Source organism: Natrix helvetica, assembly GCF_964273705.1.
Source record: "Natrix helvetica genome assembly, chromosome: 4".
Classification (NCBI taxonomy): domain Eukaryota; kingdom Metazoa; phylum Chordata; class Lepidosauria; order Squamata; family Natricidae; genus Natrix; species Natrix helvetica.
Window position 1 is genome coordinate 8,094,630 of NC_138550.1, and position 12,799 is coordinate 8,107,428.

Here is a 12,799-nt window from a genome sequence, read left to right on the forward strand (position 1 = left end):
CCAACATTCTTTAAAACTTCCAGTGTTGGAGCATTCACAACTTCTGGAGGCAAGTGGTTCCACTGATTAATTGTTCTCACTGTCAGGAAATTTCTCTTTAGTTCTAGGTTGCTCCTTCGCCAACTTATAAATCTTCACCAATAATCATTTAATTTATTTAGTGAAATCCTTTCATTCCTTTTCATGGATCGATTTAAAAGACCACACAAGACAACTGCGCGTAATTTAAATACATTTCATGTTTTAATACATACAGTGTTTATTAAAGATTAAAAGAGTTTGATTTAAAACTCAGTACCAGGTGATATGTAGATCCATGTTTTATGGTGGTAGCATCCAGCAAAAGCAAGGACCAGTTATATACAGCATAAAGATGCCCACTGCTGACATTTATACCTGATGAAAGAATTGATTTCCCCCAGACATTCATCTCTGTATCTCTCTAGCTCTTCTCTCCATCAAACTCCAGCAAATCGTAACAACTGGAAAGCAATTTATGTCATTTTTATTTTGTCATTTTTGCTACCATCAGCATCCGGAGTGGGAGTGTGTCTTCTACCCAGGTGTTGGGAGAGTTGATCATTCTTTCCCATAAGGTTGCTTCATCTAATGAAGAGTCCATCCAATCCACTGGAATGCCATAGCTTTTGCCTAATAAAAGTGTTTAAATAAATGAGATTAGTAGCAAATATTGATTAGTTATCTGCACTGTGATACAGGTTGTCTTCAGTTGTTTAGGGACGTTTGAAGTTGCAACGGCACTGAAACAAATGACGTAACCATTTTTCTACATTTCCACAGAGAGAGGGACAGAGAGGGAAGGAAAGAGGGAGCGAGAGAGAGAAGAAAAAGAAAGAAAGAAATAATAGCACTTAGACTTAGACATATATACCACTTGGTTTACAGAGTCAGCCTCTTGCCCCCAACAATCTGGGTCCTCATTTTGCCCACCTCGGTAGGATGGAAGGATGTCAACCTTGAGCCAGTGAGATTTGAACTGCCGAAATGCAGCTAGCAGTCAGCTGAAGTAGCCTGCAGTACTGCACTCTAACCACTGTACCACCTCGGCAAGAAAGGAAGGAAGGAAGGAAGGAGAAAGAAAGAAAAAGAAAGAAAATAAACGAAAATAAAAGAGAGAAAGAAAGAAAAAGGATAGAGAGAGAAAGAGAAAGGAAAGAAAGGAAGGAAGGAGGGAGAGAGAAAGAAAGAAAAAGAAAAAATAGAGGAAGAAGAAAGAGAAAGAAAAGGAAACAAACAGAGAAAAGAAAGAGAAAGAAAGAAAGAGTAGAAAGAAGCTTCATGTCGCGGGCGGAGCTTCATGTCGCAATGGTACAACGACTTTTCCGACTTCTCCGGATAGCCGTCGAATTCAGATCGTCTGGACAGTCCAATCCAGGCCTAAACAGTCCCGAAGACACGGTGAAAGGTAGGGGGAGATCCTGTGGTCCCAGAGACACCCACAAAGTCTCTGGTGACCCGGAAAAAGCCCCCTTTGCCAGCGATCGCGAGTCAGCCCCCAAGCTGCTGAAACTGCTGACAGCTCCTGTACACAAGGGCAGGAGAGAAGCATGTCATTTTGGTGACAGTTTTTAAATCCTTTTTTCTATTGGAGAGAGAACACCCTAAATTCGGAAATTTAATTTAAAAGAAAGGCTGACTAGAGAGAAAGCGGCGGATTTAAGGTGGTCAATTGAAGTTTTTCTTTTTTCCCTTTTAACTTTCGGAAGCCAGGCTGGACTTTCAATCGCAATTCAATGTGGATTGGCTTATTGCGGTTTTTTATACTTTTACTTTTGGACTGAATATATTTAAATCTTAATTGCTTTGAAGATTCTTTTTTCTCTTTTTTTTCTATTGGCTTTTCTTTTTGTATTTCCGATTTTCTGTTTTTTTAAGTTAAAAATAGAGCCGGGGGTGGGGGGGTGGGGGGAATAAGCATCCAGAGTTGATACAATTAACACTGCCACCTAGTGGACTTGAAACATTGTTACTAAGTTTTATTATCTGAACTGTTTAGAGAGAAGCTGTTCCCTTGAAGGCTATTTGGTTAAGAACTGATAATAATAATAATAATAATAATAATAATAATAATAATAATAATAATAATAATAATAATAATAATAATAATAATAATAATAATAATAATAATAATAATAATAATAATAATAATAATAATAATAAATTTGGATTTATTAGCCGCTCCCTTTCCGAGTAGGATAGGGGCAGGAATACAGTTGTTTACACAGCTGTTTCCTGTGGAACTTTCAGTATCTGGAAACCTACTTTGGACTAAACAGAAGCTCTAAGGGAAAGCTCAGAATGACCTTGGAAAGACTTTCATCTTAAAAAAAAAAGACTTTTGAATCTTTTTCTTCTAGTTTTGTGGCAGTGCTTATATTATCTTGCTAGGGAGGTCGTGATGTTTTTTCTTCCTTGGCTCCTTGATTCTTTTTTTTTCTTTTTTTGAAGCTTTGAAGTATTGATTCCTGATTAAGAAGAATCTCTACAATTAAAATGAACATTTTACCCAGAATCTTATACCTGTTCCAGACAATCCCAATCTTATACCTGTTCCAGACAATCCCAATCAAATTGGGCAAGGACTTTTTTGAAGATCTAAACAAAATAGTGTTGAAGTTTATCTGGCAAGGGAAAAAAGCTAGAATAAAACTCAAATTGCTACAAGATGCTAGAACAAGAGGAGGATTGGGCTTACCTGACTGGGAGTTATATTATCAAGCAACAAACCTGATGTGGATTAAGGAGTGGATAACACTAAAAAACTCTAGATTATTGGATGTAGAGGGTCATGATTTACTGTTGGGATGGCATGCTTTTTTATGGTATAAGGGAACTAAAGCACATGATTATTTTAGAAGACATTATTTAATAAGGAAGTAATGAAAGATTGGTATATATATGAAGTGAGTATTTAGAATACTTTGTTTAAAAATGAAGGAATAACATTTTTGCTTGAATGTATGATGTACAAGGACAACAATGAACATAAGCATACTTGATAGATGATTGGAGGGATTATGCATACTTGAAAGTAGTAATGTATAAACATAAACAGTTGGTAAATTCTTTTACACTGTGAAAATATTCAGAATGAGATAAGTGACTACATAAAGGTATATTGTTATTAAATAGACAATCAAGAATGCAAGGGAATTAGATTCATTAAAAAGAAAGAAATATTAACCGTAATTGAATATATGATGTACAATGAAAGTGAGGTACCTAGTTATATTAGACGGAAAATTTGTGATTGTATACATAATTGAGAATATGGATGCACAAATGCTTGTAACCAAACGACATGCTGTATGTATGTAATGGATGAGAACTTTTTATGTTGTCTTTTATGTTTAAAAATAAAAAAATAAAAAAAGAGGAGAAAGTGATAGAAACTTGTACCTGTTCCAAGTCCTATCCTAAGTCCTCCTAGGAAATGGTTGGCAAGCTTATTATGATCCCAAACCGTAAGTTCCACGCATGCTTCTTTCAAGTCTTCAGGTTTGAAGCCATCGTAAACCATGGTGTGGTTGAAGACCGGATTCGTCGTCTTTGCAACAGCTCTCGTTTTCTGACGGCTCTTTCTACTTGTATCCGGAAGAACAGTACTTTGGACAACAAAGACAAAAGAAATGATACTCAATACACATTAGATCAGGGGGTGTCCAACCCTGGCAATTTTAAGACTTGTAGACTTCCACTCCCAACATTCTTCAGCCATCAATGCTGTCTGGAGAATTCTGGGAGTTGCAGTCCATAGGTCTTAAAGTTGCTAAAGTTGAATTTCTCTGCTTTAGATGGTATATATTTTGCAGTAATATACTACCCATGCTGTTTAAAAGCAAAGAGGAAATTACTATTTCTCATATCTAAGAGGTAAAAATTTGGAAACAATAAACAATAAAGTGATCTTATAAAATCTTATTTGGCTGACTTTCTAATTTACAGAATGCCTTTTATCTTCCAATTGCTGCTTTGCAATGCTAGGCAGTATCACTCCCTATTTTATTTGGTTTTATGCTGTTCATTTATTAATTGATCAAATTTCTACCCTGCTCATCTCACCTAAGTGACACAGGGCAGTTTACAAAACACTATAAAATAAAATGGGTGGAAACTAATCAAGGAGAGAAGCAATTTAGAACTGAGGAGAAATCTCCTGACAGAACAATTAATCAGTGGAACTGCTTGCCTCCAGAAGTTGTGAATGCTCCAATACTGGATGTTTTAAATAAGATGTTGGATAACCATTTATCTGGTGGTGTAAGGTTTCCTGCCTAGGCAGAAGACCTCCAAGGCCCCTTCCAACTCTGCTATTCTATTCTATTCTATTCTATTCTATTCTATTCTATTCTATTCTATTCTATTCTATTCTCTATTCTCTCCTATTTTCTCTATTCTATTCTATTTTCTCTCTTCTATTTTCTCTTCTCTATTCTATTCTATTCTATTTACTCTACTCTACTCTACTCTACTCTACTCTACTCTACTCTACTCTACTCTAAACCTGTGACTAAAAAGCACAGTGAAGAACACAGTTAAAAAACAAGGTTAAAATTTACAAGTAAAAAACTCAAAAAGTTAACAAGGCTAAAAGGCTAACTAGGAGAGCCACCTCAAATCCTAACTTAGCCACAAAAGCGAGTTGGGTGACTTTGGGCCAGTCACTGTCTTTCAGCCCAGCCCACCCTACAAGGTTGTTACAGGGGAAAACAAGAGGAGGGAGGAAGTGTTGGATATGTTCTCTGCCTTGGGTTATTTGTTCTTGACAGTGGTGGCTATGGAAAATGTTGATCAGCAGATACCACTTTTTTAAGAGTTCAGTTGTAACAAGGAACAGGAGGTCGGGAAGTAATGACTGACTGAGATGGTGTCAGTCTTATCAGGTAAACCAGACAGGAAACACAGCCAGGTAAACTAACTCTACTTTATTGTAAAACTACATTAACTGAATCTGAACAAGTCTGAATGTACAATTCTCCCACTGTGTTGTGGCCTCTAGGCCACCGGTCCCTCCAGCAGCCAAATCGGAGGAGAAGGCAATGTGGGAATCAAGGTCAGCATCAAAGCAACCTGAGAGCTCCAAGGGGGAAGAGGGAATGGAGCTAGCAGAGAGAGAGATGGAGGTGGAGCCTGGGCCGTCCGTCGGCCCCCAGATGGAGAGTCAAAAGCCACCAGCTCTGAAGGTGGCTGATGAGGAAGAGGAGGAACAGGTAGGTCCAGTGCCTGACGCGCAGATGCACAAAAGGCAGAGGAGAGGAGAGTAGTGGAAATCCATGGGCTGGTCCTTGGGAAGGAGGAGCCACCACTGCTAGCGAAGCCTCACCCGAGCTCTAGGGGATAAAAGGCAGGGGGCAGACAACTATTCATCTCCCCTGCCAGACAGATGTGTTAGCCTGCATTGAGAGAGAAACTTTTTGCCGGGACTGCTGACACTCTTAATAAAGTAATATTGGAGTTAACTTCAGAGGGTTTGTCGTATTTGGGGAGCTGGGTCAGAACACACCAGTGTTGGTGCATTGCCATTTTTTTTACTATCAGTTTGGGCACGCTGCGAACCACAGAAGCGTCAGGGCTGGTGGGTGGAGCTTCCTGCCGCCACTACTATCGGTTCACCTGATTTGAATTGTCACTCACACTGGTACTTATTGTGCACATTCATTGTACTTAAAAAGGTAACAATAAAGGTTTCCTCTGTCCAGTCATGTCCAATTCTAGGAGGGAAAGCTCATCTCCTTTTCTTAATTGAGGTAGCCGGCATTGTCCAAAGACGTTTTCCTTGGTCATGTGGCCTGCATGACTACACGCCAAGATGCATGGAACCCTGTTTCCTCCCCCATCAAGAGTGGTACCAATTTATCTACTCCCATTTGCAATGCTTTCAAACTGCTAGGTGGGCTGGAGCTGACACAAGCAACGGGAGCTCACCCCGTCGCAAAGGGCTCAGGTCTCGAACCGTGGCTGTTGGCTGACAAGCTCAGCATCTTTAACACTGAGCCACTGTGCTCAGCGATGTACTTACCACTTCACAAAAGAATTGAGTTTTGGACCTCTGAGGATGGGCAGGTCATTGCAGTGTTTCACCCAAATCTGAACTTCACCGGTAGCCGGAGTCTTTTTGCCTTTAAAACGGAGACATATATAACAGATAATTAACTGATTGCTTCAAATCATAGTTTTACTTTTGGGTTACCTGTTGACTGCTTCTTTTATATGTAGCAGAATATAATTGTTCTGACCTAGGCTTCCCCAGCAGCACAAAGCCAAGTCCTTGCCCGATAAACCCCTTTTATTTAATTTACAGTGAATTCCTCTCCAGCAAATTCTTTCCTCTCCCACAGTCTCTCAAGATAGTTCACAATTACCGACCTTTATCAGGCCTGGAGAATTGCCAGACCAATATCTTTCAGACGCCACAATATTTGGCAAGATTGCAGGAATGAACTAATTGTCTCCTGCAAACTCCACTCCCCTTTTGCTCCTCTTTCATTCCCTATGGAAAGGGCCATTCACCATCCACCTATGGCCGTGATGCCAAACCTATGGCACGCATGTCACAGGTGGCACGCGGAGCCATTTGTCAGGGCACGCGGGCTGTTACCCTTTCATCTGGCCAGAACACATGCCCCCGCAGGCCAGCTGACTTTGGGCTTCTTTTGAGGCCATTTTTCGCCCTCCGGAGGCTTCCTTGAAGCCTCTGGAGTGCAAAAAAAATGGCCCTACAGGCAAACCAGAAGTTCAGGAACGTACTTCCAGTTTGCTCATAAGGTCATTTTTTTTGCCCTCCGGAGCCTTCAGGGAAGCCTCCTGAAGTCTCCTGAAGGACTACAGAGGGCTAAAACCAGCCCTACGAGCAAACCGGAAGTCCGTTCCGGTTTGCACGTAGTGCTGTTTTTTCGTGCTCCGGAGGCTTCAGGGAAGCTCCTGAAGCCTCTGGAGGGCCTCTGGGAGGGGGGGGGGTTGTTTTCGCCCTCCACAGGCACCTATAAAGCCTCTGGAGCCTGGGGAGGGTGAAAAAAGGATGCCAAAAACAGGAGGGGGAGAGCTAGTCGTGCCACATGCGTGCTGGGGTCGTGTGCATAGCATTGTGAGTGTAGCACGCCCCCCCTGCGCTCCCCCCGCTTTTGGCACGCGAGCCAAAAAAGGTTCACCATCACTGACCTATGGTTTTACTCCCAAGTCGACCCTTGTTCTTTAGCTGTTCCCTTCGCCTGGCAACTCTGCGCGCACTGGGAACAGCTGTTCGTCTGCCCCACTGATGTCTGACTCTGCAGGCAGCTGATAACTGGCATACGGCCCTGGCCCCATCTCTGCCTCTGACACAGAGCCCTCATCAGAGCCTTCCCCAGACTCCAGGACTGGCCCATGTTCCTCCCCAACCTCCTCACTGTCCGAATCTGCTGCCGCTAGCGGGCCACAACAGAAAGCACACAGACAGACAGACAGACAGACAGACAGACAGACAGACAGACAGACTCACACACACATACATATACATGCATACACACGTGGAATACTTACCTCCAACAGGCTGTGGGATATACTGGAGAGCTATCTTTATCTCCCCTCTGTTTTCCAGTTCTAATCCTTTTAAGGGAGTCTTCACCATTCGGAAAAAGAAATGAAAAAATCAAGCAAAAACAGTCAATGCTTATGAAAAGCCTAACACACATCGCTATCTGTACTTTTGTAACTCTACGTATCTTTTCATCAAACAGAATGCCCAAAGGAATAAAATCAATCTCCAGAAGTTTGAAGGGGCCACTAAAGCCCTCACAACCAAATACGAAATGTCACCGGCTATTTTGTTTTCCCAAAACAAAGAATTCTACACCACAAAGCCAATATACTGTATTTGTTTAAAGTTCTCACGGCCATAAGCTTTACAAAGGCCAAAGCTCACAGAGGTTTTGTACTTCCGGACGTAAAGCATGATTTAGGGGACTTTTTAAAATTCCTTGTAATATCTGGGAAGATTCCAAAGGTGCTTTTTCAAGAGGCAACTGGACTTTCTGGTTTTTCTTTGAAGACGTTTCGCTTCTCATCCAAGAAGCTTCTTCAGCTCTGACTGGATGGTGGGAAATGAAAGGATTTATACTCCTTGCAGACAACTGGTCATTTGCATCCTTTTAGAGAGTCATTGAGACCACTTGGAGGCTTGTCCTCAGGGTCACCTGAGTAGTGCAAATGGGTGTGGAGCCTTCTTGGAACTGTTGAAAGGACTGTGCTGTAGACTGGATATAGATGCTGTTGTATCCTTCCCCCTCTGTTGACTGTCTGCAGGAACATAAATCCTCCCATTCCCCCTCCCCCCATCCAGTCAGAGCTGAAGAAGCTTCTTGGATGAGAAGTCAAACATCTTCAAAGAAAAACCCAGAAAGTCCAGTTGCCTCTCGAAAAAGCACCTTTGGGTCAACCATGGATGACTGAGAATCTCCCTAGGCATTTGGGAAGATTGTGCTATGCCTGCGAGTGTATGAGCAAAGTGACCTGAATAACGTTTAACTTAAGAAATCAATACTTACCCTTGCTTTCAATGGGTACCAGACCATTTGTTTGCTCCGACTGTCATTCCAGTCCCAGTTTGCCAACTCTAGCTCAACTTCACCCAGGAAACTATTGCGGCCAAAAGTATCGTGATGCCAAACTGAGATATTCAACCTTTGACTCTTCAAAACGGCTTTGTCTATTTTATACTGCAGAGAAACAAACAGACATGAAACGTAGTTAAGATGAAGTCTCCTTTCCACTGAACCTCCGATCTGTAGACACCTTCCTGCAATTTTCATGGTGACATTAGCATCCTGTTTATCAACAGTCGCAGGCCAGGTGCTTTGGGGTCGCTCACGAGCAAAATAGGGCAGGGTTAGAAATTACAGTTTTGGTCACCGTGATACAAAAAATATGTTGATAGTCTAGAAAGAGTACAGAGAAGAACAGCAAAGATGATTAGGGGACTGGAGGCTAAAAGATATAAAGAACAGTTGTTGAAATTGGGTATGTCTAGTTTAATGAAAAGGAGGACTTGGGGTGACAAGTTAGCAATCTTCCCGTATTAGGAAGATTATAGAGGTCAATCTATTATCCAAAGCACTCGACGGCAGGACAAGAAGTAATGGATGGAAACCAATCAAAGAGAGATCCAACCCTAGAAATAAGGAGAAATTTCATGACAGTAAGAACCAGGGGTGGGTTGCTGCCAGTTTTACTACCGGTTTGCAACCCGCGCGGGTGCGCTGTTCAATGTAAATTGTTCTTCGCGCATGCGCAGAACAATTTACAGTGAACTGCACATGCGCCGTCACTAAAAACCAAAATGGCGGCAGCCCAGTGGCAGTGAGGGAACAGTTCGGGGCCGTGGCAGGCCTGGGTCACTCTGATCCAGGTCTGAATTCCACTACCGGTTCAGCCAAACTGGGCCGAACCAGGAGGAACCCACCTCTGGTGAGAACAATTAATCAGTGGAACAGCTTTCCTCCAGAAGTTGTGGGTGCTCCCTCATTGAAGGTTTTTAAGAAGCGATTGGACAGCCATTTGTCTGAAACGGTATTGGGTCTCCTACTTGAGCATAGGGTTGGACTAGACGACCTGCGAGGTCCCTTCCAACTCTGTCATTTTGCTTCTGTGTTCCTAATGTTATTATTTTGGAACATGTGACTTTTCTTTTAGTTATCATAGTTATTGTTGTTCTTGGCAGATCTACTCTTCATCTTCAAATCAGCTTCATTCAATGATTCCAATCCATGAATAATATTATAGTCCATCATTTCAAGATCTGGGTGTGCTCCAGCGGTGGGTTCCTCTCCCCATCGCTACCGGCACGCTGCGCATGGGGCCGCGTCCTGGTCGTGCACGCATGCGCACTCCACAGCCCCTGCGACACCCAGCTGCTTGTCAAGATCGTGCAGGTGCCGCACGCTGTGCCCGCATGCGCAATTGGTTGATTGCTTTAAAAACAGGCATGGAACGCGAGTGGGCAAGTGGGCGAAACAAGTCACCGTAGTGGTACGGTAGCCTCTGCTCCTGGCTATCACCGGTACGGCCGTACCAGGCCGTACCTCTGGTGTGCTCTCTATGAATAAAATCCCCCCCAATATGAAGATACTCCTAAATCTTGCAAGAGCTTTTTTTTAATATCCTCATGTGACCCAAATTTCACAATATTACACACAATATTTCTTCCATTTTCTGATGAAAGCTGCTGAAATGCCACCCGTTTTCAGCTGTTTCTACCCCTGGATGCCTATTCGTCATAGTTTAACTTTTATTGTCGATCCAGGATTCTGTCAGTTTTGATTTATTGTATTTGCTACTCTGTTGCTGTGTTGCGATTTTAATTAGGCAAACCTCTATTAGTCCTTGGGAAATGCAGCAGGGTAAAAACAAAGGAAATAAAAATAAAGCATTTAAATTAAAATACAGGACAATTTGCAGACACAGTACTTATGGTTGATGGGCATTTACCGTACTTTTCAGAGTATAAGATGCTCCGGAATATAAGACGCACATTCGTTTTTGGGGAGGAAAACAAGAAAAAAAATCTGCCTCTGCCTACCAGCATCCATCGGTATTTATCTGGCTAACGTCCCTGCCGCAAATAGCAAACAGCCCGGTCAGCTTCAGCACATTATCGCAGCTGATTCACCACAAGCAGCTGATTGGCGGTTGGATCGGCCTCCCGAAATACCACCAATCAGCTGTTCCAGGCTCTGGGGATCACCACAGCTCATCGGGGCCTCCATGCATCGTGTTTTTGGCCTCCGCATGCTCCGTTTTAGACCCATTCCAGGCTGCAGGGATCATTACAATACATCACTGCCGATTGCCGCCTCCGCACGTTACGTTTTGGCCTCCGGGCATCACATTTATGGACTCCGCACACCCCATGTACAGCTTCTGCGCATCACGTTTTTGGCCCGTTCCAGGAGGCTGATCCCTGCCACCTGCAACCAGATGAAAACAGGTTGCGCAGAGGCCAAAAACAGGGCATGTGGAGGCCAAAAACATGACGCACAGAGGCAGAGATCGGCTGTGGTGATCCCCGCAGCCTGGAATGGGCTGTAAACGGGGCAGGGAGAGGCCAAAAATGCAACGTGCAGAGGCCAAAAACAGCTGGCGGATGGGGGCAGGCGAGTGGGGGCCAGCAGGTGGGCAGGGCTTCAGCAACATTAGCTATATAAGAAGCGCAGAAATTTTCACCCACTTTTGGGGGGAGAGTGCATCTTATACTCTGAAAAATACGGTATGTTATTGACTGCTTATGGGCCATTTCAGTTGGTGTTGCTTCTGATAAAACCCCATAGATTTTCTACATGACAAGGCTACTATTGACTCCCACACTAGGTAGTCCTCAATTTACAACTTAAACTGGGCCCAAAACTTCTGCTGCTAAGCAAGACGGTTGTTGAGTGAATTTTGCTCCCATTTTACAACCTTTCCTGCCGCAACCACTGCGGTTTTTTAACTTAATAGCACGGCTGTGAAGTGAATCCCTCTTGTCCTTGCTTGTCAGATGGCCACAAACGGTCATCATATGATCCTTGGTGTTTTCTGAGGTTGGCTTTCTTGCAGACGTTTCATTTACCGAACTAGGTAACATCATCAGTGCTGGTAGGAAGCAGGGTTTGCTCTCAGTTTATATTCTAGTGGCTTGCCCTGTCAGTGTTGGCGGGGATGGTCTTACAGGCTCTTTGGTTGGGCTGCTTATTGTTGGCTTGTTTGGTAGTTCTTTCATTGGGGTATTGTTCATTTCTCGATTATTGGTCTGATTGAAATCTTGGGTGAACCCCTCATCAGAAAGAAAGAAAAAGGTGCAAGTTACCCGTAATATCTCGTTGTAGACAGGATTCAGGGTCTTCTTCTTCACGGACGTCTTTCTTTTGCCCAGTTTATGTTTTTCTGGTAGCAGGTAACTCTTCACGTATCTAAAAAGGTTTCATGGCCAAATATGAGAAGACAAGAGTCAGAATACAATTTCCGGTGAAGCTCGGTACCAACCTAAAAACCTTCGGTTAGATTATGTTTACGTTTCTCTTTAAATCAGGGGTGTCCAAACTTTTTTCAAAGAGGGCCAGATTGGATGAAGTGAACATGCTGGAGGGCCGAACATTTTTCCGAACATTCTTTGAACAATTACAATTAAATGCAAATGAATTATTTTATGCCAAGTTAATTGCAAATGGCATACTTTTCATTTCATAACATTAAGCTCATGAAATGGCTGTCTCACACCTCATACTTTGGCGGGAAAAGAGGTAGGATAAGGAAATGATTCTTTGCAAGCGGGTGGGAATTTGCCTTCTGCTTCCCTTCTTCTGCTTTCGGAACTCGGAAATACCCCCCCCCCCACTCCCCTTTTCCTCCAGCGAGCACGGAGCTTGAAGGAGGCGAAGTGTGAGCGCGCGCGCAAAAAAGAGGTGGTGGGAGAGAAATTTGAAAGGTCTTCTGCTTTCGGAACTCAGAAATACCCCCCCACCACTCCCCTTTTCCTCCAGCGAGCACGGAGCTTGAAGGAGGCGAAGTGTGTGCGCGCGCGCAAAAAAGAGGTGGTGGGAGAGAAATTTGAAAGGTCTTCTGCTTTCGGAACTCAGAAATACCCCCCCACCACTCCCCTTTTCCTCCAGCGAGCACGGAGCTTGAAGGAGGCGAAGTGTGAGCGCGCGGGCGAAAAAGAGGTGGTGGGAGAGAAATTTGAAAGGTCTTCTGCTTTCGGAACTCAGAAATACCCCCCCACCACTCCCCTTTTCCTCCAGCGAGCACGGAGCTTGAAGGAGGCGAAGTG

The 12,799-nt window shown here is 43.4% G+C and overlaps 1 protein-coding gene across 5 annotated transcripts in view; it reads right to left on the reverse strand.

Annotated features, from left to right (window-relative positions):
• Positions 1–221: 221 nt before the first annotated feature.
• SYTL2 (synaptotagmin like 2) overlaps positions 222–12,799 on the reverse strand; it is a 75,881-nt gene continuing 63,303 nt past the window's right edge. For all 5 annotated transcript variants that reach the window (XM_081951224.1, XM_081951223.1, XM_081951226.1 and 2 more), the window contains 6 exons: positions 11,840–11,942; positions 8,544–8,714; positions 7,540–7,618; positions 6,041–6,140; positions 3,421–3,626; positions 222–651 (listed from right to left, as the gene is read on the reverse strand). In XM_081951224.1, coding sequence (XP_081807350.1) covers positions 506–651; positions 3,421–3,626; positions 6,041–6,140; positions 7,540–7,618; positions 8,544–8,714; positions 11,840–11,942 — 805 coding nt within the window. In that variant the 3' untranslated portion in view covers positions 222–505. The remainder of the gene's footprint in view (positions 652–3,420; positions 3,627–6,040; positions 6,141–7,539; positions 7,619–8,543; positions 8,715–11,839; positions 11,943–12,799) is intronic.